The 25,178-nt window shown below is 53.8% G+C and overlaps 9 protein-coding genes across 9 annotated transcripts; 4 read left to right on the plus strand and 5 right to left on the minus strand.

The window, feature by feature from the left end:
• Window positions 1–85: 85 nt before the first annotated feature.
• Window positions 86–1,561, minus strand: J4E85_009205 (uncharacterized protein; the record flags this gene model as incomplete). Its single annotated transcript, XM_051473429.1, has 3 exons — window positions 86–1,257; window positions 1,309–1,470; window positions 1,537–1,561. The coding sequence occupies 3 exons, from the start codon at window positions 1,559–1,561 to the stop codon at window positions 86–88; spliced, it is 1,359 nt and encodes a 452-aa protein (XP_051322634.1).
• Window positions 1,562–5,428: 3,867 nt separating this feature from the next.
• Window positions 5,429–6,997, minus strand: J4E85_009206 (uncharacterized protein; the record flags this gene model as incomplete). The annotated part of the gene is made up of 1 exon (XM_051473430.1): window positions 5,429–6,997. The coding sequence occupies one exon, from the start codon at window positions 6,995–6,997 to the stop codon at window positions 5,429–5,431; it is 1,569 nt and encodes a 522-aa protein (XP_051322635.1).
• Window positions 6,998–7,364: 367 nt separating this feature from the next.
• On the minus strand, window positions 7,365–8,615 carry J4E85_009207 (uncharacterized protein; the record flags this gene model as incomplete). The annotated part of the gene is made up of 1 exon (XM_051473431.1): window positions 7,365–8,615. One exon carries the CDS (start codon window positions 8,613–8,615, stop codon window positions 7,365–7,367), a length of 1,251 nt encoding a protein of 416 aa, XP_051322636.1.
• Window positions 8,616–9,347: 732 nt separating this feature from the next.
• Window positions 9,348–10,692, minus strand: J4E85_009208 (uncharacterized protein; the record flags this gene model as incomplete). Its single annotated transcript, XM_051473432.1, has 2 exons — window positions 9,348–10,488; window positions 10,541–10,692. The coding sequence occupies 2 exons, from the start codon at window positions 10,690–10,692 to the stop codon at window positions 9,348–9,350; spliced, it is 1,293 nt and encodes a 430-aa protein (XP_051322637.1).
• A 1,172-nt stretch (window positions 10,693–11,864) lies between these two features.
• On the plus strand, window positions 11,865–12,630 carry CYP3_1 (Peptidyl-prolyl cis-trans isomerase H; the record flags this gene model as incomplete). The annotated part of the gene is made up of 4 exons (XM_051473433.1): window positions 11,865–11,919; window positions 12,046–12,191; window positions 12,240–12,377; window positions 12,424–12,630. The coding sequence occupies 4 exons, from the start codon at window positions 11,865–11,867 to the stop codon at window positions 12,628–12,630; spliced, it is 546 nt and encodes a 181-aa protein (XP_051322638.1).
• Window positions 12,631–13,110: 480 nt separating this feature from the next.
• Window positions 13,111–15,153, plus strand: J4E85_009210 (uncharacterized protein; the record flags this gene model as incomplete). Its single annotated transcript, XM_051473434.1, has 1 exon — window positions 13,111–15,153. One exon carries the CDS (start codon window positions 13,111–13,113, stop codon window positions 15,151–15,153), a length of 2,043 nt encoding a protein of 680 aa, XP_051322639.1.
• Window positions 15,154–15,730: 577 nt separating this feature from the next.
• J4E85_009211 (uncharacterized protein) lies at window positions 15,731–19,558 on the minus strand (the record flags this gene model as incomplete). Its single annotated transcript, XM_051473435.1, has 3 exons — window positions 15,731–18,297; window positions 18,347–18,717; window positions 18,765–19,558. The coding sequence occupies 3 exons, from the start codon at window positions 19,556–19,558 to the stop codon at window positions 15,731–15,733; spliced, it is 3,732 nt and encodes a 1,243-aa protein (XP_051322640.1).
• A 603-nt stretch (window positions 19,559–20,161) lies between these two features.
• On the plus strand, window positions 20,162–20,865 carry J4E85_009212 (uncharacterized protein; the record flags this gene model as incomplete). The annotated part of the gene is made up of 2 exons (XM_051473436.1): window positions 20,162–20,586; window positions 20,634–20,865. The coding sequence occupies 2 exons, from the start codon at window positions 20,162–20,164 to the stop codon at window positions 20,863–20,865; spliced, it is 657 nt and encodes a 218-aa protein (XP_051322641.1).
• Window positions 20,866–22,468: 1,603 nt separating this feature from the next.
• Window positions 22,469–24,784, plus strand: J4E85_009213 (uncharacterized protein; the record flags this gene model as incomplete). Its single annotated transcript, XM_051473437.1, has 1 exon — window positions 22,469–24,784. The coding sequence occupies one exon, from the start codon at window positions 22,469–22,471 to the stop codon at window positions 24,782–24,784; it is 2,316 nt and encodes a 771-aa protein (XP_051322642.1).
• Window positions 24,785–25,178: the final 394 nt, after the last annotated feature.

A 25,178-nucleotide genomic window follows, 5' to 3' on the forward strand; every position in this document is an offset into this window, starting at 1 on the left:
AAGCAGACTAGCCTGCATGTGACCAGCCATAACGCCAGATATATGCATGATGCGCTTAGAATATACAAGAAGAGAACTTTGGGGACTATGCCCATGCGCCGACTAGTGCCATTAGCAACGCCCCTGCTACGACACTGGCACAGGCCTGTAGTCGCCGCTTCCCCTGTAACGTCACGTAGCTTTCGTCGCTCAAGAAATCTTCAGCAAGGAGCTCCACCAAGCCAGCGAATAGCAACAAGCCACTGGATATGGCGTTCATGAATCCCACGGTTAGTAAGCCAGCTTCACTTGCTGGATCGTACAGGGTGTGTATAGCTAAACCTATTGCCTGGCCAATGGGTGTGGTGGTTCCGTAAGCTAGAGCCATTAGCCACGGTTTCGGCGATCCGGCTGGAAAGCGAATGGCGCTGATTCTGGAGCCGAGTGCGAAGCCTTCGAAGGTTTGGTGGAAGGAGATGGCTATGAGGAAGACAATGAAGGCGGTGCCAGTGGCGACCGAGAGCGCCATACCTATGAAGATGGAGTGGAAGAGGATTCCAGCTTCGAGCAGTAGACATTGCAAGAGCAGTTTCTTGTTCTGGGCTTCCGTTTTCTCCACATCTTCAGAGGATTCGCCGCCAGGTTGGTGGGCATGATTGTGGGCATGAGGGCCGGGCAGCAGGCGAGACTCGTCTTCTGAGTTCTCCTCATCTTGACGGGCGAGCTCTTCCCTGCTTATCTCAAGATCTGAGTCATTGTCGTCGTCAATGGACTTCCGGCTTATCGAATCATTAGGCGTCATCGGCGATGCGAGGGAAAACGACGGCGATCGGCCTGCCATCAGATTGGCTGAAGATTCGACATCGTGCAGCATGATGCCCGGTATGTGGCCATTCGCTCCTGGTGTGCCGTTGCTGAACCTCCCATAGCTATGGCTCCTCTTATGGCCGGGGCGCGCAGCCGCAGCGTGATCGTCAAGGCCTAGGTTTTCGTAGCCAGTCGAATGCGAATGGCCTGCTCCCCTCGATGCGAAGAACATCTCCACGCCCACTACTACAAAGACTGATGTCATGGCTATTAAGCCCGGCATGGCCGAGTAGCCCTTGTTCCAGAACGGGGGTAGACATGGGTCGGTGAGGGACTCGAAGGCGGTAGGCAGGAGATGGACGAAGGCAGTCGCGATCAGGACACCCGTGCCGAAGTGTCTAGATATGAAGAGGAACTGGTGGGGAACGGGTATCGAAGGAAAGCGCTTGACGACCACGGGGAAGGAGCAAGCTGTGAGACGGTCAGCAGTGCATTGGAAGGTATGCGAAGAAACGTACGAACCCGCAGTGCTAAGTGTGAGTATTAAGAACAAGGCGAAGACATGTATGGGGGTGTTGTAGTAGCCCTTTGCCCCTTTGCTTCCGCATTCTGGTCGCTCATCGTTGTCCTGCTGTCTTCGGAGCAATTCCGCGTGGAGGACATGCGCAGGTATTTCCGAAAGGCCTATGTTACAATGACATGGTCAGTATACGAGCGCCACAGTCAGCAGAATAAGCAGCCATGTCCTACCTGCTAGAATGCCGTCTGCCTGCATGGCGGTTGTTGAAAGAGCTTCCGAGCATCAAGGTACGCGCGGTTCCGTCGCGCTTGCCCAGTAGGTGCCGGGGTCCGGAGCCTCTATTGTTCCTCGGCCTTGCACCTATTCACGTCCTCGTCGGGTCCGCATTCCGACAGATTCACTTCCTTTCGGACTGCAAACCTATTTGTACGTGTGTTCGGGGGTCCAACATGCACTCTGGACGAAAAAGTATTTCCGAACGCGCCGAAAGCCAGGGGTGCGTCATACCTGGTATGTCGCGAACCTCAGATGTCATGCTACCGACAATCGAAGATCTAGTATCCATACAAGGTCTGGGCCCACGCTTGAGAGTCTGCCTTGTATCATAGGAGACTACCGTGCCCCGGCTCCTGTTAGCATCGGTTGTGGCGTCTTTCATGTCCATCTCCAGTTTTCTGGACAGCAGGTCCTGTAAACATCACGCAACGTTAGCCACCGGCCGTGGCCGGTGCTATTTTTGATCCTTCGGTAACAGCGACCCGCGAGCTCCATCGTCTACATATATAGACAGAGACCCTGCGTTGTTCACCGTGTCGTGGAACTATCTGGCGTACGGGTTTGGGACGGCGCAGCTGCATCATCATTCGAGAGATTGGCATCGGCGCAGGCACCCCGTCACACCCGACTTCGCTTCTGCAGCCTAACACGAATCGGGTCCTTGATAGTTTCACGTCTCGCGCCCCTCCATCGCCTCCAGTAACACCAAGGACGATACCGCCGCAGCCCAGCGTCGTCACGGCACATGTCGGTACCAAAATGTTGACCCGCGAGCATGGACTGGGAAAGTCTGGACTAGTCACCACGCGCAACGTCGTCCCGGCTACACCCTGCTAAGCCCCACCATCTACATCCTCTCTGAACAGGACAATACGGCATATTGCTAGTTCTGTAACGGGAAGAACCGCTGGAGGGCCTGAAGGAGCCACCAAAGGGAGACCGGGTGGCTCTGACCGACAATGTCTGATCAGCGCGACTTTTTGTTCGTCGACGCAGCTCAAGCGAAGACGTCTCGCCAAGGTCGTCGCAATGCTCGTTCTTTTGTCATGCAGAACGCCCGCAGGAAAAACCCATGGTCAACAAGCAAACATGCTGCGAAGCAAAGGAAAACTGGAAGCTCAGAAAGCGCAAGTCCTAACAGTACATGTGCGTCTACGTCAAACAAGGCGACGCCAAGCCCTCCAATTGTTGCGAACAGGTCTGATTACTTTTCTTCCCCAGAGTCTGAAGATTGTGCGATAGCCAAGAGGGACATTTGTCCAGAGTGTCAGATTTTCCTGTGCCGCCCGGGTGAGGGATTCTGCCAAAGATGTTTGCTGGTCAAGCCTGCGGCGCCTGCAGAAGACCCAAACAATCAGCTTTTCGATCCTTTTCGGACTTCATCCGTCGAAGTAACCCGCAGCGTGTCGGAACTGTTGAAGCATTGTAAGTGGCTGTCCCTGCATCTCTCCTTCCATCAAGATATCCAGTTCGCTGGGTTCGTAGCACGACAACCCTGTACAACGGCGTAGAGAGTGCGAAGTCTAGATTGCATCCGATTGCATGGCGCCAAACATCTCAATGCCCGGCATTGTTGGTACTCAAACGCTGACTTGAACTGTGTAGTTTCCACGGAGATGGCGCCTGGTATCATCGCCGTCGACGTCCGGCATCGTTCTACTCTGATGAAGTCGGACTGGTTCGGCACGGCGATAAGTAATCCAGGCTTCATGCACAGTCTGCTTGCTACAGTCGCGCTGCACGCTTGGGTGTTCGGAAAAGATACCATTGATGCAATCTTGCACCATCGAGCACAGGCTATTGCTGCTGTCAATGCAGCGATACTAACACCGGATGGAATATCGGACGCAAACATTGGTGCAGTGTTCAACTTACTCACCATAGAGGAGAGTCTCCGTGGGCCGTTTTTCGATTTACACGAAGACCACGCAGTCCAAATCGAGATCCATCGAACGGGGCTGCAGAGAATGGTACAGCTGCGTGGAGGACTAGGAGCAATCAAAACGAATCGCATTCTTCAAGCCTTTATGCTTTGGTGTGTAGCCCCTACTTCCACGTTCTGTCCAGGACCGGTTTGGCATGTGCTTACTGAGCATCAGGCATTCGACGGCTCACGCTATTAACGATTTCCAAGCGCCAAGCCCCTCTACATTGGATTTCATCAGCACGGCAGGCTTCCCACGTCATCCACCAGGCTACAAATCGAACATTTCTCAACATCTGACGGATTATTGTCGGAATGCGGGTATCAAAGAACCACTTAATGCCTTGGTGGAATTGGTACTTTCCCTGATTGCCGACCTGAACGTCTGGTTCAGTGATCCTGAGAGCCCTCTGGACCCTCTCGACATTCAGAACTTTGCATGCGTTTTGGAATGCTCTCTGCTAACATGGCTGCGCAAAAACGAACATCTTGTCACCCCTCTCGAAGACGCGCTATGCGTTGCGCTACTCATCTTTACGGTGCGGACGACCGAAGCGTTTAAGCGACAGTCTCACGTCCATCTGCTCCACTCTGCAGCGAGCAAGCGACTGGAGAAAGCGCTGAACTGCACTATTCGTACCGAGTGGCAGCATTGTCCCGACCTTCTACTCTGGATACTTTCTATCGGTGCGATATCAGCGGAACCCTCGCCAGACAGCACATGGTTTGTGTATCAGACCTCGCTTGCCTGTGCGGAATTTGACATCCCATCGGCGGAAGCGCTTCTCGAACGACTCCATCTCTGCGGCTGGGTTAGCTACAAGCTCAACGACGCTGTGTGTCAGTTATGGGCCAGGGTTGTGAATCTCAGGTTAGATGACCGTACATTCTTGCCTATGCATTCGCCTGCTTATACTTGAGTTTTTCTTGTACGTAGGCTTGCGCCGTTTTTCGAAGCGCCCTTGAAAGCTGAAGACGCCAATAGCCCTGTTGGGCCGCTGCAACATCATGTTGCCGAGCCCGATCTCAACGCTTGGGAAAGCATCGACTGGGCTGCGCTCAGTTTGGGTCTCGACGATCATAACCAAGGGCACGCCAACAACTCTGGCGGTGGAGACGCAACAGCAGAGCCTTGCGGTTCTGGAGTACCAGAGGATTCCTCGCATGTCTTTGGTAGTGGCTACGGGTTTACTTGTATGTGCAACTTCCATCACTCTCAACTTTTACTAATACCCGCATTGCTGGGTGCTAACCTTCGTGGCGAACACGCAGGGCCTACGACGCAACATCCTTATGCGCACTGGATGAATGGATCGCAAAACCATCACGAACAATAAGCGAGGGACTTAAATGTGTTGCATTCTCGACTGGGTGTGCATCTCTCTTCATTTGGTCAATCAATCGACAGCACTCTAGTTCACAACTACCTCGCCGCCGGCGCTGTCGCCAAGCCTGTCGCCAAGCCTGTCGCAACAGCCTTGCGATCGATATGCCACATAGCTTGAACGCTGTCCAGCTGTAGTCGACTTGGCGAGGATCGTAGCGCTCGCTAAATCAACGATACGGAATCGCAAGGATGCGGAGAATTTGGCCTACGTGAAAGAGCATTGAGAATCGAGGTTGTTGGGAGACAGCAATCCTGGCAAGGTGCTGAAGATTCCAATACACTGCAACTCGGGTTTGAAGACACCTCATGTAAGAACAGATGGAACGGGCGCACTAAAGTCTAAATTAGTATCAAAACACATAACAAGACAAGACGCACTTCCGAATCATCTACTTTGTATGGCGTTCATTTATTCCGCTGAATGGGGTGGATAATTCCAGTCGCAGTCCTCCTCTCAGCCCTTCGAGGGCTACCATATGATCAAGAACCTCATACAGCTACATAAAGACCATCAGCCTGATATAAACACCAACGCCTATGTTTTCGCCAGCCGAATGACAAGCTCAATCTCCGCCTCAGCAAAAGTCTCACTAACAACCCTCGGTGGCTTATACGCCTCAAACGCCCCAGAAGCCTGCCCTTTGCTCCCAACACCCACCACCTCCGTCAACCTCAAACACCTAAGCTCCGTCAAAAACCCTCTACCCGCTAATTTCATCTCCGCAAACTGCGTTATCCAATTCAACCCCTTAATCGGCAGCGCCTGCGGCAACCGCCTAAACTGCGTGCGGCTTTCGCCCGTCGCAAAAATAGCCTCAGCGGGCATCGGGAATTGGATTTCCAACTCGCGGACTGAGGGCGGGATGAGTGTGTATGCGGCTGCGGCGCAACGGTCCTGCTTCTGCCAGATCCACGTTTTCTTTGCGGAGTTGGGGAGGTCGATGAGGGAGGTGTAGAGGAGGGAGGAGGTTACGCGGAGGACGCGCAGGTTTTTGAGGAAGGTGAAGGAGGGGGTGAAGGGCGGGTAGGGGTGTTCTCTGAAGTTTGCGGATGGGGGTTCGAGGAGGGAGAGTTGTTTTAGGGTTGAGGGGAGGGATGGGTATGCTTGCAGGACGTTGATGACGGTTTGAGGAGTAGGCGGTGTGGGGCGGAACCATGGTGGTATGATGTCCCTTTGCCAGGCGTACAGGCAGTTGAGGGTTAGGTGCAGTGACTCGGTCTTTTCAGATAGACGTAGCAGTTTGCCCAGAGCGAGAGGGCTTATTTGAAAGCTTCCAGAGTTGAAGTGTGTGAGGTTGGGGAGGGAATTGGGGTCGGGGTCGAACCAATTGTGAATGATGCGAAATTTCTTGATATCGGACTCAGGGTTTTCATGCCAGGGCGCCGGGGTTTCAATCAAGAATGTCTTCAAAGTAGGGATCTGGATGAGTTCACGCAGGATCCTCAACGTCGGTGTCTTCAAAGTGACGGTCTCGATGGGTTCATCTTCGAGTACGGACCAGAGTTGCTTCATGCAGATGTTCTGGTAAGCATGCCATCTCGAACCCTTCAGCCGGTCTTTGACCGTCACCTCGATGCTTCGCACGTTTGGTAGTTTATCGAATATGGTGATGGCTTGCTCGTGGACGAAAAGCGGTAGGCCCCACTCAGCGTCTATCCGAACGTGGCGTACGTGTTCTGCAAGCTGCGGCGCCTTCTCGATAGCCTGGAGAAACAAGGCAATCTTTTGCTGCCGAGCTGCGACATTACCAAAAGCCTCGTGCTCCCTGTATTCTTTTGGGATCTGATAGTCTTCTAGTGGCAGGAAGACCGGAGGTAGTAATGGAAGGGGTTCCCGTCGATACCGCAGCGGCTCTTCATCCGGATCCTGCCGATCCTGGGGTGTCGGTAGGTGGCTGACTTCAGCGGCATGCCCGCCTTGAACGAATGGAGGGGCCAGGGTCGATTGTACAGGGAGGTCAATCGACTGGAATAAGAGGCGTTGGGCGGATTTGTGAAAGACTCGGTGCGTCTTGATCAGACTCAGCAGATCCTTTCGATCCACATCCTCGAAGATTTGATCCAAGACGTCGTTTGAAAGCGTGGTGATTATGGGTTTGGACATGTTTCTGGAGACTGAAACGGAGGTTTCTGGAGGGTAAGATTGGGTATTGGGTGGGGTGGAGGGATTGCGGTTGCGCTGATGTTGATTCTCCCATGGAGGGGAAAGGGGACTTATGTAGCTACTCGAGCGAGGGCTTGCCCTTCATTCACACGACCCTTAGTAGTTACTAGCTGGACGCCCTCACTGTAAAAGTGGTGAATGTAAAAGTTGTACATTTCGTGTGAAGCGATGTAAAGGTTCGTCGTTGTAGTCGCCCCTTTTGTTATGACTGTAACTCTGGTATCTGCACGCCGGCAATGTGAATACTCATTGTGTAATGTATGAGGCTGATGCGTTGAGAGATGCCAAAAGTTGCATTCGTTGACTATCACGTTGCCTGCACGCGAGGCCCCGGCGATGCATTCTTAAAATCCGGCTTGCCCCTGATCTGAATCGTCAATTCAATCCCCCTTTCCGCAAACGCCTTCTTCAACTCATCAGGCGGGTCCCAATCCATCGGCTCCGCACACCTGATGACCTTACCCCCCTCTCTGACCACATATTTCAGCTCCAGCACCTCCACCTTCTTCAAACAAGGAAATTGCGAAGGATCAGCAGCGGCAATTTCGTATATCCAGTCCCAACACGGTCTCATTTTCATTTTGATCGCGTCGGACGTCATGTTGGAGAAGGCGGCACGGTATCCATCACCCACAGCGAACATGGCCGCGCTACCACTAAAGTCCACTCGGAGCGAGGAAAGCGATGGGGGCAGCAAGTGGACGATGGAGGGGCGTACGTTTTCGCCTTTCCATAGAAAGCCCTGGCGACCTTGCATGGCGTTATATGCCGAGTCTGAGAACCAACAGCCAGACGGTATGTGTAGTCTTTTGAGGGCAGTAAGACCGGAAAACGGCATGAGAAGAGGGATCCAGTCGCATTCCCATGGACTCTTTTGGTCCTCCAGTATCGTGAAGTCGGTAAGAGTTTCTGTTGCATAGAGCAAGCGCTCGGCCAAGGCGGCGAGGGTATTGCGTTGACACAAGTATATCTTGACGTCAAATTCTCGGAGCGTGATGTTTGGGTATTGTTGTGCGATGATGGGAGAAGCACGGAGTATGCAGTCGTTGATGATGAGGCTAAGACCGATTTTTCTCACCGGCCGAAGTGAGTTGAGCATATTCATGAGTTTCGCATAGTCTACCACGGCTCCGCACGTTTTCTCTACGAAATTTTCGATATGCTCCTGCTTGGGACTGTCGGGGAAGGGGCGGGCGTTGATTTTGAGCGTGACATGTTGGACCGCTGGAAGGAAATCCAGGATTTCCTGCAATGTGTTTTCTAGTCGGAACTGTGCCCGGCTGTCGAATACGAGCTCAAGATAGCGTATGGGTCCAATCGCATTACCAGACGGTGTATGGGCTAGACAAAGCTCTTCGAGAAACTCCATGCACGCTTCGTGTGCACCATTGCCGCGGACAAGGACCCTTCGAACGCAGTTGCGTACTGTGTTTGCCGCTGGAGCGAGCTCTGAATAGGCCTTGCTGACATTTTCGAGCGTTTTGTGGTCGTCTACAAAGTACTCGAATATGGATGTGAGGATTTCGGTGGGTATTGTGGTGATTTTGGGGGTCGCCATGTTGTTCGTCTGTGAGGGTGGCTGCCTAGAGAAGACGTCGGATTTCAACAAGTTGCGCGAAAGAAATCTGAGGGTGTCCTGCAGCATATTATGCCGTGACTATCGGATGTTTCCAAGAGAATCCGTCAATGTAGGTGCCTAAGTACTTCATGCACATGGAGGTTGACGTGAGGCGGGATGCGCTGCTGAGTAGCGTCATGGGCCGCGGTTACCTCTTTTGTTCACCGCGCTGATCCTAGCGCTGGCTTGTGAGCACGTAGTGTAATTAGCATCACTGTTTCGGTTCGAAAAGCGAGGTCTCACTTGCTTCAAGCATCTTGTGTTCCATGTATCTATTCGCTCGCTATCGAAATCGCCTAGTATATGCTACATAATGTGCCAAAAAAGCCTCCCTGCTTGTGACTATGTCGCCTGCAAAGCTGTAGATTGTAATATCTACAATGTTAGCAGTTCAATCCAGAACTGTAGCCTCGTCGCAACTAGCAACTATCCATGTATAGCCCATTCTCACCGCCTGCCAAATGCTGTGTTGAGAGACCCCGCTATGCTCTGATAGGTACTGTGTGAGCGAGATTACACCAAGACGAAAAGTTGCTCAGGATATGGATGAGGAAACGCCGGAATGTAAAAAAACAGAAAAGTGCCGTGAGGATCGGGTACAAAACGGAGGGTATGGTAGTCGTAATTGGGCGTGAGAACGATCGAGAAATCTGGGTGACAACAGGACCGCGTCTATCGGCCACCTGCTTCGAGCTGTCCTGGAGTTGGCTGCTGCGAGACAGGGGTTTCTCCAGTAGCACCGGCGCCACGGTTGCGGCTGAACCAGCTTGAGAAGCCAGGGCCTTGAGTTCGGTTGAGCGCCATCCTCGATCGCCATCCTTGGTTCTCGCCAGTCTGCCCTGTCGCTTGGGACGCGTTCCCAGCCACGCGCTCGCGGCGATTAGGCCGATTCAGTCGCCCGAACCGATCACCACCCTGTCGCTGCTGGAAGTCTGAGTTGATGACCATGACGCGAGACCGAGAGAATGGGTTGGTGGAAGTCCAGACCGCCTGCGGTGGTGACCTAAGACCAGCGACTGAGCGGCGACCAGTAAGAGGGTCAACTTCTCCTTCAGGACGGGGCTTCGGAACGTAGTAGTCGGCTTTGCAGAGAGGGCAGCAGGCGCGGCGACTCGTAAGCCATGGGTCGACACAGCTGGCGTGGAAGGCGTGGCCACAAGACAGTCCACGTACATCGTCGTCATCTTCCAGGGTATCCAGACAGATGGCGCACGTGTCTCCCGGCTCGGCCAACATCTCTGGTGCAGCGGCAGTGCTGATAGGATCCTCTTCGTCGTCTGAGTCGTCCTCGCGCTCGCGCACGTTGGCCTGGGGTGTACCACTTTGCCCTTGAACGTTGTCCGTCTTCTCCGAGTTCAACTTGTCGCCGACCTGCTTCTCAAGGTCTTGCACGTGCTGACTCTTGCTGCTTTCGACACTTGTTCTCGGGGGAGCGACCGGGTCGGTGGATGAGGCTGGGGCGTTGAGGTCGTTGCGGGCCATGGAGAGGGCAGTGTCGGTTCGTGGTCCTGGACCTTCGTCCTGGGCACTAATGACACCTTCGACATCCTTCAAGCTTGCTGCTCTGCTCTGGGGCGCCGTCGCAATGCCGCCGTTAGCTGGCAAGCCCTCGGTCTCGCGACTTGACTTCCATTGCTTATACTTGGTCAGTGGGAACCGCTCGTTGACCTCGTCCATGGTCATCAGCTTCTTCTCCCTCCTCCTCCGGTGCGGGCGAGGCATGTTGGTCATGTCGATTGGCTCGCCATCTGCAGCAGCCTGGGCCGCGCGACGGCGGTTGTATCGGAAGCAGTACTTAACACCAACGATAATCCTGAGCGCAGTCAGTACGAGGAGCAGCAGCAGAGCCAACTGCCATTGCCTACCATAAGTTTGTGAAGACGACACCGAAACCCAGGGCAACGAAAAAAAGCAGCGGCGAACTGGTGGGCCCGTTGCTGTTGTTGTTGCTGCCGCTGTTGTTGGCGCCGTCTGTTGGGGTGGCTTGCTGCCGCGGGAAGAGCACAACGTTGGACATGGTGGGCTGCGACGACTCTGCTATTCCATACGTCGGTATACTATCGCGCTGTCGTGGAGGACGCCGAGTCAGCGATGCGCGAGTGAGGCCGGATGCGGCGAGCCTTGCTGGAGGTGAAACGGATCAGGAGGCGACTGGACACGACGGCGACAGAGTATCTATCGCGCGTGGAGTGGTTGCGATAAGTTGGAGGTGGCGGCGGGAGGGCTAAGGCAAGGGCCGGAGTAGGTGATGAATCGGTGATGGTGACGGCAACGACTGCGGGCGTGGCGATGGAGAGTCGGGTCCCTAGAGGCTGTAGTCGTTCGCAGTGACTGCCCGTGCCACAATCGCTAGCGGTGAATTGGGAACGGATCGTTATCGGCCATGCGATGCGAAGAGCGCTGGTGGTCAAGCAACAGACTCGGCGGGATGGTCAGGGAAGGGCAGTGAATGCGAGTGCGTGGCCGAGGGCTGAACGGGGGAGGTGCCGGTCTTCAGGCGGATAAAGGCCGCAGAGGCGTCGCTAACGTCGCCGGCAGGTGCCAAGGATGACCGGCAACCAGGCCCATCAATGATGACAGTAGAAGGTTAATGGTACGCCAGTGTGGCGTTTGGGGCAGTGGCGAGTGGTAAGTATGAGGATGTTTGTATAATGAGGGGGAGCGTCGTGAATGCGCTGGGTGCTGCTTGCGATTCCACCATGCACATGTCACAGGCGCTGTCCGCGCAATGCACCCCGAAGCAGGGTTTCTGCTTTAGGCCGCATGGATGCCGTCGCATGCAGGTGCTATCACACTGTAAAATTGCTGACAGCCTGATGCGGTGATGCATAATCAACACGACTGCATTCATTCACTACTACAACTGCAACACAGCCTCAGTCTCACATCGCAGGACCAGAGTTCAGTGTCGCAAGACAGGCCGTCTGCTCACTATTGCGTAGACATGTCGGATCCCTGCCCTTCCGGTGGAGTCTTCCCCGCTAACAAACTGCGCGTATCCACATGAACATTGTCCACCACTGGCAGCACCCGACTCCCCTGCTTCTGCACCATCGTCTCTGCTCGGCATATCTTGGAACCGTCTGGACGGAACGCCTTTTTCACTTACCGTACGACTCCCTCGATCATCACTGCCAAAGCCCGTCCAACGTCACTAGTCCGCTCTTCAAGCACTGCACTGCCGCAACCATGGCGGAGACTGCCGAGCCCAACCCCATCGTCTTCTTCGACATCACCCTAGGAGGTATGCATCCACCCATGTGACCCAGTAGTGGCTACCCCTCACCCCGCGCCATCTGCTACGCGTCTTTCTTGGCCTAGCCCACAGTTGGCCCGCGACCCGACCATGGTGACTGACATAAGCGAACAGGGGAGAAGCTGGGGAGGATCAAGATGGAACTGTTCAGAGATGTAGTCCCAAAGACTGCTGAAAACTTCCGCCAGTTCTGCACGGGCGAGACCAAGAACAGCCGCGGGCAGCCGCAGGGCTACAAAGGCTGCAAGTTCCATCGCGTCGTAAGTAGCATCACAGTGCACTATCTTTCACATGCTAAATGAACATAGATCAAAGGTTTCATGGTCCAAGGCGGCGATTTTGTAAATGGCAACGGAACTGGCTCAAGAACTATCTGGGGGACTGAGAAGTTTGCCGATGAAAACTTCACCCTGAAACACGACAAGCCCGGTCTTCTATCCATGGCTGTAGGTTTTCCCAGCTTACCTGAAATCCCCATGCTAACTATTGCAGAACTCAGGTCCCAACACCAATGGTTCCCAGTTCTTCATCATCACTGCGAAGAATGGCACCCCTCATCTGAACGGCAAGCACGTTGTCTTTGGCAATGTCATCGAAGGCATGGATGTTGTCACCAAGATCGAGAATACGCGAACAGTAGCCAACCCGGAAGGGAAGCCAGTGCAAGACATTGCCATTTCACAATGCGGTGAGATGTGAGCTCGTAGATCATACAACAAAAAGGCGCCAGTCCTCGAGGTAAGATCTCAGGTAGGATCTAGAGAATCTATTATAAGCCTGAAACGCATTGTTTGATCAAACGAAGCGCGAAGAAGAACAGTGCGTGGTGGGGCCAGCGCGAGCAACCAGTCTGCATCGACTTCGCGAAGCTGTGGTTATCCAATCCTAATACAGGCAAGCGATGGATAGGAAACTAAATACATTTCTACGATTTCAAATGAATCGCATCATGCGTTGTTGCAGTGATTGGGTGTTGGATCGGCGAACCATGGTGAACTACTGGCTTACCTAAGTGACCCGCTGAAATTCTCTCGGGCTCAATACTTCGCAGCACAGTCGCGTGCGTTCACCCCCGCTGTCCTCGCTGCCAATTTCACCAGCCCACCGACGGACGACAATCTCCCACACCTCGCGCTCCTGCTCAGATGTAAACCCTTCACCAACCACATTGCCCACAACATGGTCGCTCTTGCCACAATGAACAGGACTCTCGGCACCGCCGCCCCGAGCGCGGGCGGCAGCCTCAAACGCAAGCAAATCGACAACTCGTCCGACGCCGAGAACGCGACCCCAGACACGCTCAAACGCCGCCGAGTCACTTTCCACCCGGAAGTCAACGTGCGGATACTGAGCGAGCACCACGAGAAGAGTCTGGAGCTGGTGGGGGAGGAGGTGCGGCGCGCCATCGAAAGGCATGCGACAGGCGACAAGGCGGCCTACGATGGGCTCAAAGCCCTCTTCAAGGAAGCACCAACGTCCACAGGTGCACCGCTATCGCGACTTTTGCAAAAGTACCTCATCGCACTCACCGAACACACGCCAAAACTCGACGGCAACTGCAAGGGCCTGGTGCATGCCGTCATCGATTGCAGTTGGATAGCGCGTAACGAAGACTTCCTGCGCTCCTACCGAATGTTCCTGCGCAGGCTGCTTTCAGTGCAGTCGAGCTACATGTCGACCGTGCTGCAGATGCTGGTCGACATGTTCCTGAGTGCGCCTTCCGTCAACGCCAGGCAGCAGGACGACCCACCGATCCAAAGAGTCCGCCTACAAGCACGCGTACACGAGACCCTTTTGGACATATTACGATACAGTCCGATGGCGAGTTCCTTCCTCGCGCCCGTCATCTCCAGCACCTTCCCCTTCTCCAACGACACTGCAAAGGTCCACGTCGAGTACATCCGGAACATCTTCAAGGTTACAGAGTACGCGCCGGAGATCAGAGGCGAGATCTTGGCACTCGTCACGGACAAGCTATGCAAGATCGACGCGCAGATGCAGGTAGACATGGAAGAGATTGACGACGACTTGGAGGAGCGACTTATGGACGGGGCCATCAACGATGAGGAAGACGACGACGACGTGAGCGATGACGGCTCCGAATCGAGTGAGGAGAGCCTCGACCCGGAAGAGCAGCGACTCAAAGACATCAAAGACATGATGCTCAAGCTCGACACCGTCATGGACGTGCAGTTCTCCTACTACGACTCCGTATTCGAACGGAACGACTATCAAGAGATGGATCGCACCTACCAAACCCTCATCGCGCAGTTCCAGTCTATCATCATACCGACCTATCGCTCACGGCATACTCAATTCGTCCTCTTCCACTTCAGCCAGATCTCGACAGAGTTCATGGGGCGGTTCATAGACACCTGCTCGCACCTGGCTATAGATAAGAACCGACCCCCGCTACTACGCTCAGCCGCATGTGCCTACCTCGCCTCCTACATCGCGCGCGGCGCGCACGTTCCTGGCTCCATTGTTCGCGACGTCTTCGACACACTATGCTCTCAGCTTGAGGACCAGCGAAAAGCACACGAGCCCAAGTGCATCGGTCCCGACCTACGCCGGTACGGCACATACTACGCCATCGTGCAGGCACTGCTATACGCCTTCTGCTTCCGATGGCGCGATCTCATCGTCACACCCGACGGCACGTTGCCCACCGACGCAGACATCATGTACCACGAAGGCGACTTCCAGTGGCACCGGTCGACCCTCGAAACCATACGCCGCAACATCTTCTGCAAGCTGAACCCACTCAGAATCTGCGCACCGGAAATTGTCAAGCAGTTCGGTCGCATCGCCAAGCACCTCCGCTTCACATACATCGATACGCTGGTAGAGACAAACAAGCGTGTACGACTATCTCGCAGTCTGGCCAGTGGGTACCTCAACGGTATCGGCGGCAGGGAGACTGCTCTCACAAGCAAGAAGGGCGAGGAAGCTTTCCTCCTGGACGCATACTTTCCTTTCGACCCATACGTGCTCCCACGGAGCAAGCGCTGGGTCGAGCACGACTACGTAGCATGGCGACCGGTACCCGGTATGCCCGTCGAAAAAGACGACGATGATGAAGATGAGGAGGACGACGATGACGATGACGAAGATGATGCTGATGATGACAGCGACAGCACATCAGAAGCGGAATCCGAGGACGAAGATGGCGTCGCAAACCCCGACGACCTTGACGACGGTAGTACGGAAGCTAGTCTATGATGAATCCTTTTGTGCATTGCATTTACGGCGTATATTGGGAACGGGAAAGCATCAAGAGCAGCGATTTTCTGCTCGGCGCCGGTCAGGGAATAAAAAGGGGCATAGCTTGGGAGCGTCTCTTTTATGATTGACGGCCTCCTTCACATATGGCCTGGGTATCTTTGTTGGTTGAGCTTTTTTTTACATGTGTGATTGAGCGTTTTGTATTTGGGTCAGCAGCTGGTTGATTGATGGTCTGGTAGAGGCACATTTACGTTTATACATACTCGAGAGAGAGTGGAATGGAAAATTCGATAATCAGAACTACTCGGTTTAGAGCTTTGCTTGTTGGTGACGGTGAGACTGGCGTTATCATCAATGTCCGTGTTATGGTCACGATGGAGGGGCAGGCTAAACGTTTCTTCGTGTTTCAATTGGAATGTATCCCGTCCTCGCCTCCCCTGGCGGAAAAGGGACAATCCGGATAAAGTTCATCACAGACCCTACGATCAGACATCCAGCCCAACTCCATCCAGCAAAGACTGCATAGTATCGCCCAACGCCTCATTCCCATAACCCCCATCATTTCATCGTAAATTCATGCAGGCCCCCTCAGCCTAACAGTCCCCCCTCTCATCTCCTCATCCGCACCCTCATCATCATCCTCGCCCTCGCCTTCCACATCCTGTAACCGCATCGCCCTCAACAGGTCCCTACTAGCCCTCGTACCGTCCCTCAACTCCACCGCACTCTTCAGCAGCATATCAGCCATAACCCTTGCGTCCATATCCACGCCCAACAGCGCCTCTACTTCAGGCCCAGTCGGGACGGGGAAATCAACGAGCGGCTTCCCGTTCGGACCGACGCTGACGGTGGTGGACTTGCGGCTGTAGCGTGGGGCGTCTTGCTGATCAAAGTCTGAGGAGGAAGAGTAGGTGTTGCCGTGGTGGTACGAGTCATCGGTGTCGGAATCGAGGGTATACGTGGTAGAAGTGAGGGTTGTGGATGTAGAGTCGGTTCTGCGTGAGGAACGGAGAGGGGCGGAAGCTTGGCCCATCGGACGACGTTGTGCGGCGAGGTTGAGGCGCTCGAATGTGTCCCAGAGGTCGTCTACGTCTTCTTCTTCGAGCGAGGTGTCGGTTGTCACGCTCATGGGAGGTGATTGGTCGTCGCTGCTTAGTCCGTAGGCCATGTTGTGCGACCAACCGTCCCAAATGATTTGCTGAGAGCGCTGGTTTCCGCGGTGGTATTGGCCGGAGCTGGGTGCTGGTTTCGCCTGTGACTGTACCTGGCTCGCTGAACTGACGCCTCGAGCGTGCATGCTGGGGTGGTGTGGGTCCTGGTTTGTAGGATGGCCTTGCTCATCGTATTGCTGAGGTGTCAATAAGCCCGGCACGGCCTGGTTCGGCTCTGACTGTGACTTCATGTGGAAGGAAGCGCGGTGGTTGTTTTGGGATAGCTGTACCTGGTCCTCAAGGTTAAATGGGTTGTCATTCATGCGGTCTATTCCCGCTGTAACAATATCAGAGCCAGACGTGGATGGGCGATAGTCCTGCACCATGGCCATATCGAGGTCTATCATGGACGAACGAAGAGGAGATCCGGGCGCAGAGCTGATCATCTCGGGATAGTCATCAATAGGGTCAACAGGTGCTGTCTGGGCGTGTCGCAGGGTTGGCCGGAAACCAGATGCGAGGATTGGTGAAGATGAGTCCGTCTTCGTGTGCTGGCCGCGCCGTGGCTCCTTCGGGCTACCCATGGGAAAGGCAAAGTCTTGAGTCTTGCGATTATCGTCCTGCTTGGGAAACGTCCACTCTTTCGTCTCGCGCCGTCGAGAGATCCGATTTGATGCGCGATTCCTGGGCTCATTATTGGCCTCTGCCATCGCTGCGTCGAATGTCCATTCTACTGTGCGTCGATTTGGCTTCTGAGGTTGCGCCGGAAAAGACCATTCCATTGTCTTGCGATTAGGCTGCTGTTCAGCAGGAAACGACCACTCCATCGTCTTTCGGTTTGGTTGTTCCGAGGGGAAGGACCACTCCATGGTCTTGCGATTCTCGTCATTCATGCTGGGGAAGGTCCAGTCTTTCGTGGCTCGTTTAGTCATCTCATCCTCCTCATTGAAAGCATCCCGGCGCTCCTCTTCTTCCTCCATCTCACGTATGATGCTCTTCATGCGGTTCGCGCGGATGGTCGGTACCTCACCCAGATCGATACTGGGTATCTCATCTGCTGATGGCATCGAAAAGTCCAGGTCAATGACGGTCTCGCGGTTGGGCGCGCCAGGATTGAAGTCGCGTAGGACTAGATCGGAGGGAGGGCGACCATTCGGAGGATCTGGCATATCGACTGCGCTGTACCGGTATGGTGTCGTGTTCGTATCGAATAGCTTGTTCAGACGTTTCTGTCCTCGGACGATAGACTCCTCCTTGAACCTAGCCTGGAGCTGTTCGAATCGTCCCATATCCGCTATTGGTGGTAGACCCATTCCGTTGAAGCCCTGTCCGGCCCCACCCGCAAAAGGATCGCCAAATTGTGGTGCATGTTCCTGCTCGAATTCTTCTGATACGTTGAAAGACCAGTCATCGTCGTCGTCGTCCTCCACTTCTGGGGCAAGCGGGTCTGGTGCTTGAGCACCGTATGGATTGAAGAGCGACTGTCGTGCACCGCCCTGTTGCTCCCATACATAATAGTCCTCGACCAACTTGACGAGTGACACAGTTGGATACATCTTGGTAGTGTCCGCAAGATATGGGTGCTCCAGGATCTGGTCGGGTGTTGGTCGATCTTGCGGCTCTGGCTGGAAGACGAAAGCTAGGAAATCCTTTAGTTCTTGGGAAAAGCGATCACCTTCAAGCACAGGCACACCAGCCGTTGGCAAATCGAACTGCCCAATCTTGTGATGAGGTGGATAACCGCAAGCCATCTCATAGACAGTGCAAGCGTAGGCCCAAATATCAACCTCGTTTCCGTAGGATATCTCCTTGGGTTGCATCAAACTGTGCGGGTCCGCATCCTTTACCCATTCCTTTTGCAGTTCAGGTGCCATCCAAAAAGGTGTACCGACGATAGTCGAGCGCTTCGATCTTTCTGGTTCCAGGGTGTTGGAGACACCAAAATCGCAAAGCTGCACCCGGCCGTCTTCGAGGATAAGAACGTTGTTGGCTTGGTTTGGTTAGCAGGAATTGAGAACAGTACAACCAGCACTACTCACATTTCAGATCTCGATGTAGCACACCAGCTTCATGGATGTACTTGAGACCTTGCGCCAATTCACGTGCAATGGGTATGATGAATTTCTCCGCCAGTCCAGGTCCAGGGTCCTTGGTCATAGCCGTAGGCTTCATCAACGTGTTGACACTACCACCACTGGCATACTCGCTGACAATCCAGAGTTCGTTATGGACAGGCCTGGCCTCCTCGATGATGTTGACGTAGGGTCTTGCCTTGCTGTCTCTGAGCTGCTGCAGGATATCGATCTCCTTGAGTGTGTCCTGAAGGTTCTTGTGTGTCATCTCCTCGTAGTCAACCTTATCGATCTCGATGATCTTGATGGCAACGAGCGCGCCGGTATTTCGACTCTTTCTTTGTAGTGTCAGCGAGTGTTCTGGGGTTCGCTGCATGATACCCACCCTTTGTAGACGCGGCCATATGCACCCTTGCCAATAAGCTCGTAGAAGTCGTATGGCGGTGGTTCCTCACCACCCCGCTTGGCTCTCTCTGCAACCAGGAGCTCCATGTCCTTTGCTTGTTGCATTGCACGCCCTTTGGTGCCACCCATCATGGGCGGCTGCAGTCTTGCAGGTTCCATGTCTCTGAGGTATCTGTATACTTTGTCGAGGTGAAGCCGTTCGGTTGGGGCGTCTTCTTGCGGCTCGAAGGGCGACTCTGCTATGCGCTCCAACGGACTGTCCACTAAGGTTCCGGTTGTGCTCTCGAAGCTGGTTGCGATTGGTAGAGGCGGGGGCGGGCAATCAAGTTGACGTGGACGCCGACCTGGCGATATGTAATTGGTGGGGTCAGAGGCAGAGTATGAGTGTCGTGCGGTAGAATTCGGGCGGCCAGGCTTGACGGTGCCGGGACTGGATCGCGATAGAGGTCGTCGCGGGACAGGCGTTTCCGGGAGGGCAATAGCAAGCCTTGGCTTCGGCGTAGGCGGGCACAGCGGGCTTCTGTGGTCTAATATCGGACTCGAGATATCGCGCTTGTCGATGGAAGGGGTGCGAGAGGAGCGGGAGGAGCGGGATGAGTTGGCTATCTTCCCTTTGATTGAGTCTGTCAGCTTGGAAATCGAGAAGGAGCGACTGGATCGTGTCGCCGGGGTGCTGTCCAGTGAGCGAGGCGGGGTCACCTCTCCCATAGGGATAAGATGGTCGCCGTCGCTCACCGACCGCTTCAATTTAAACACCGCTTCGTCGCCGAGCATGGCGTTGTGGTGTTATTGCGGCATGTTGGTGTTTTGGAGACAAATCGCACTCACAGTCTTATTATGACGTTCCACGTTGTTTACCACAGGTGAATGCGGCTCATGGCGGGCAGGGTCGCGTGCGGTGAGCGTGGGTGTTCGTTCACATTCACAGCTCCACACTCCGGAGGTTTGGAAAGCCTATCAGCCAGATACGATCACAATTCAAAGTAGCGGAGAAGATAAAAATGATTAAACAAAGCGAGACGTAGAATTGGGCTGTATAGAGAGATGGGACGGCGGTGCCATCTGGCAGACATCAAAGTGTTGACGATGCGAAACATGGATCCAGGGTCTCGACGTTTCGCGCGCGGGTCACGCTAAGGCAACCTTAATTCCATCTGGGGCAAGCGCGCCCCACGTTCCCGTGCCTGACATCATCTGCGCCACATGTGCGGCAGGCATAGCAGCTTGCCAACTTTCTGTGCATCAAAAGAGATTGGGTCGAGATGCTCCCTAGATATCTCCATACATACTCAATATCCGATCTAAGACCTGATTAGACTCAATACACTTGATACCACCCGAGCAACCTTAAGAAAAGCACTGAATCAACGTCTCACCATGGTCGCGCAACCCATTGGCACCAAGAAGACGCCCGTCACGTCGACGGCGAAGAAGACACCAGTAACAGCCCCAGTCAAGAAATCACCTGTCAAGGCGCCAGCCGTTCAGCCTCCAAAGAAGCCTGTCAACACCGCCATGCAGAAGAAGCCTGTGACCACGGCCCCTAAGAAGCCCGTCACAAATGTCGCAGCGAAGAAGCCCGTCACAGCTGTCGGTCAAAAGAAAGCTGTACCAGCACCAGCAAAGAAGCCTGTTCAACAGCCACAGCAACAAGGTTGGATCAACAAAGGTCTCAGTGCCGCATCATCAGGCATTGGAAGTGCTGTCGGTGCCGCAACGACTGGTATCGGCAATGCTGCTGGTGCAGTCGTGACAGCGGCAGGCAGTGGTGTTGCTGGAGCAGGGAGAGGCGCTGGCGCAAGGTAATACAACACATCCTGCAATAGTTCCCTTGACTGACATCTCATAGTATTGCGAACTCATCTCGCACTTGGGGCGACATGGTCCGCGAGTATGGCAACTCCCTCAAAGACATCACTGGCGCTCCCGGCAGTCGGTCGACCACGAACAAGAATCCTCTCGGCCTGAGCACAAGTGGCGTAGGAGGTATGGCATCCATGGCTAGCAGGCCAGGTGTGCCTGGCCTGTCAGGAGGGTCAGGTAAGGGCGGTGGTTCGGCCAGCAATCCTCTGGGCCTATAAATGGACACGTTGAGCCTAAGAATATAGGCCGAGTTCACAAACGGCCAGAACACTACATCCAACTTTCAGTGACCGAATAGGGGGCCCATGGTGTATTATGAGGTCGACATGCAATTTTCAGTGGTTAAACAGATGGTCCAAACTATAGTTAAAGCTCTAAACCTAACCAACAACACTTCAAGAACAACCAATATTTAACATCGTATTCTACAAACACATATTCCAATCAACCCATTGCTGGGGATACCATCTATGTAGCCAGCGAACAAAGAAGACATGAATCCTAAATTGCATTCGTAGTAGGGTCTAAGATTTCCCCTCTTTTTGTTTCCCTGGCGTTCTATGCAAACACTCCTTTTGAACTCCGCTTCACCATCCCATCTTTGACTGGAAATCGCGCGAGACTAGCGTCATGGCCAAAGCACAGGCTACCACTACCCATAAGATCCCCGCTGTCTTCCCCTCTGACTCTCTGTTCTTCATTACCAACTGGCCCGCTTCTCTGCCAACACTTCGGTAGATCGCAGAACTATCGCAATGGAACAATCGACTCTTCAGACTGACTTGGTGGATCATGGTAAGCGATACCCTCCATCACTTCCGCTAAAATCACAGAGATTCACTCACGAGATACGGTCATCCGGGTGGCCATATCGCATCTCACCTTCAGACACCGCCTGCACCTTTGGAATGAGTAGGAGGCTGGCTTCGCTACCTTCGGGCTCGCCTTTGGTGGCATCTGCTTGCACCAGCGCGAGCGATGCATGCAACAAAAATAGCCGTACATCAAGATGTTTCGACTATGCATTTGGGCGAGCGGAACATGGCGCGTATATCGAGCGCGCCGTGACACCGCTGGTGGGCACTTCACCAAGTGCTTCACCGTCGAGTTCTGTCGTGGGCTTCCGATCATACGAATGCCTTTGGGCGCTAGTTATGTGGCCCTGGCAACTTTGGCGCCGGTCCTGGTTTGGACGGGGGATTCTTACAAGCTGGCTCGTTTGAATCATGGTCTCTTGGAGAAACGAGCATATCCGTATGCATAGACGTCTCCCTGCCACGTATGGAGAGCGATTCACAGGCCTCAGTGCCGGAACGTGCTTCGCTGGGAACTTTTGTCGTGATGGTGCGTAGTCTGCCAGCGCAATGCCCTTGTCCGTTACTCGACTTGTGTTGTATACAAGGTCTACATTTTTTTCATTGAGCTTTCACCTTTATGGGGATACTCGAGGAAGGAATGAAATCGTCTACAGAATAGTGCGACAACAAATTCGAGGAATTTGGTAGGCGGAGAATGCAATGCCCACTTACACTTGACGTTGGTGTTGTGCGCTGCTTGGCGTCTTCCCAATCAGGTAACTTCTGTAAGCCTGTCGATTACAGCCCACGGGTGTCTACAAAGTTACCACAGGCCGTCGCAGTTATCGATAACGCTAGCGTCATCTGAACCTTTCGGCGGACGAGACATGCACGTAACATAACAAGTCATGGCTGGCTGCTATTTCGTAATTGTTCGACCTTTGAGATCCTGCAAACATACCCATTAGATGCGGTAAAACTGTTACCGCCTCGTGCTCTTGCTACCTGCAGAAAGCGCTCGCTCATGCTTGCGCTTCATCGACTGCGATGCCTTCCACACTCCACTCCGTTTCAATCGCGCGCTCTACGAACGCTCCCTCGAGTAATACCAACATATGTCCCGCGATGGGATCCCACTCTACACAAATCTACGCGACCCGCTACGGCGGTGATTGAGTCAACGAAGACGGCCGAAAACCCTGTCTATGACCCCAACCGAAGTTTGGAGCGCGAGCAGCTCAGAGATGCACACATATCCATTGTCACCCCTGGGCTCAGTGCTCCTGGAAGGCGTCTAGCTGTCAAGAGACTGGACCGAGTATTGGAGTTGGTCAACAGCACCAATGGCCGCGACGCCAGCTTACGCGCGCCCCTCTGGCGGGCGTACTCTTTGGCCAAGGCCTCTGACCCGACACTCTTAGCACGTCTTCCAGAAAGAGCCTGGGACCTGCTCTGGATTACGCAATCCATCGAATCATCCACCAATGCGAATCGCACGGCACACATTGCACAACTCTACCGTGACATGGACAAGGCTGGAAGGACTACAACGGCCGGACAGCGGGCCAGAGATCTAGAGAGCACCTTTCTCTCTGGTAGAGAAGACCAAGCTCTTAGAGAATGGGAAGAGGATCACACTTTGGGATTCGACGGCATACGACAGGATTACAAGCCAGAGCATCTAGAGGTCGGGGCTAAGCTCCATGCGCTTGCGGGGAATCTAGACTACAGCCGAAGCATCATGGAAGAGCTATTCAGGTTATACCCGAGTTGGGACACTTCCGTCATGATGACCGTCTTCCGCGCTCACACGAGTTCCGAATTTCACGAGCACCACGATCTGGCAAAACAGATCTATGTCTCAATGAAGGAGAAGAAGGGCGATGCGCGCTCGATCAAGGACTACGACGCTTGGCTTGTGGGCTTTTTGGAATCCCGAAACCTAGGTTACGCTAAACAGGTGTTCCGGGATATGGTCAGGGAGGGCTATCTGGCAACTAGCGGCACCGGAGAACGAGTTGAACAAGTTCTGAAGAGACTGCACATGCTGTATCGACTCGGAACTGACATAGCGGCATTGACTAGTATCGCTTTCGATGCTATATCCGTGCTACCGCCTGCTTATCACGGCCATTTGTTCGGCGACTGGATGAAGGCGGCCGTTGTTAGGCAGGCGCCGTTGGTAGCCGCTCAGGTCATGGAGATGATGCTCAAGCAAGGCTACAAACCGCAAACGTTCCACTTCAACATGCTCCTCAAAGCGTTGATACGGACCAAAGAGAGTCCGAGCATCCTGAAAGCCGAAGACATTGGTTGGCGCATGATCGAAGCAGCTCGCACATTACCGCAACAACGTGATCTCCGTCGAGACACAACGGCGGACATCATTGACAGAAGAACCGCTGATACTCATAACAAAAGTATCGACATCGTTCAACGTGCTCCTCCTGCAAACGTCACAACATTTGCGCTTATCATGCAGCACCACGCTAAGAGTCTGCAATGGGAACACGTCGATTATCTGTCCCGTCAGCTCAAAGAAACAACACTTGAGCCCAATGCAACCATCATGAACGTTCTCATGGACAACAAATGCCGCCAAGGTGCCTACAGCGAAGCATGGACGATCTACAAGACTCTGACTGAACCGCAAGAAGGCGACGCAGGTGTTTTCCCCAACGGTGCAAGCATACGTTGTCTCTGGAAAACGCTCCGTCTCGCGCTTGGCGACCCTGAAAATCGCGACAAACCAGGGCTGCCCACCCCTCGTGAGCTACTAGCAGAGATGATCAGCTGGTGGACGCTCAGTCGCAGCCGCTACGACGCCGACCGCTTTCGTATGGGCCTCGCAGGCGCAGATAGTGGAGCAATCACATCACTCATCATGCATTGCTTCAGTTACACTCAAGATCTAGCTGGCTCCCTGATTGCTTTGCACGTCCTTCGCCACCACTTCGACATCTTTCCCACCAACGAAGCAGCGCAAATACTGCAAGGACAGATAGCCTGGGTAGACATGACACGCGAAACCGAAGCTGTGCGCAGCCAACACTTCCATAGTCGTTCCAACAAGAAGAACACGGATCGAATAACCATGGTCTACAACATCCTGCTTCAGCGTCGATTAGCAAGAATGGATCTGAAGGAAAGCGAGTATGAGAGGTTGACGGATGAGCAAATCGGTGATATGGGACTGAACCTCTTGAGCGAGTTTGTGAGAGTGGTCCTCAAGAGGAGCTATCCACCTGAGGTTGTGGAGGTGATGATTGATGCAGCGAGATGCGCAGTGGGTGTACCTGACCTGCCGACAGGGGATATGGATGCTTTTGAAGTGGCTTGAACGAACTTTATTGCAAAGATGGAGGTTGGTGGACGGAAACATTTAATATGCGTGCAAATATAATCAATAGAATACAATAGATCCTTTCAACACTTTCATTTGTAATGGAAATACCAAAGCAACCCACAATCTATCCATAGCTCTAAAGTCCAGCTTCGCAAGATGTCGTTGTAGTGAATTGATCTCATTGGCCATGGCTGCAGGTAGCCGAAACATGGGTTTAATCGATCGAGCCCTCCGCGGCGGCGATCGATGACGCTCCAAAGCTCAGATGTCCACAACGCGCCCAAACACGGTTAAAGGTAACGGCTGCTTATTTACGATGACGCCCACTGTCATGCTGAAGGCTGGGACGCGACCCTCAAAAAATTCTTTGGGTGCGCTTCCTCTTTGA

This window comes from Alternaria conjuncta, assembly GCF_024043145.1.
Source record: "Alternaria conjuncta strain BMP 0040 chromosome Unknown scaffold_16, whole genome shotgun sequence".
Lineage (NCBI taxonomy): Eukaryota > Fungi > Ascomycota > Dothideomycetes > Pleosporales > Pleosporaceae > Alternaria > Alternaria conjuncta.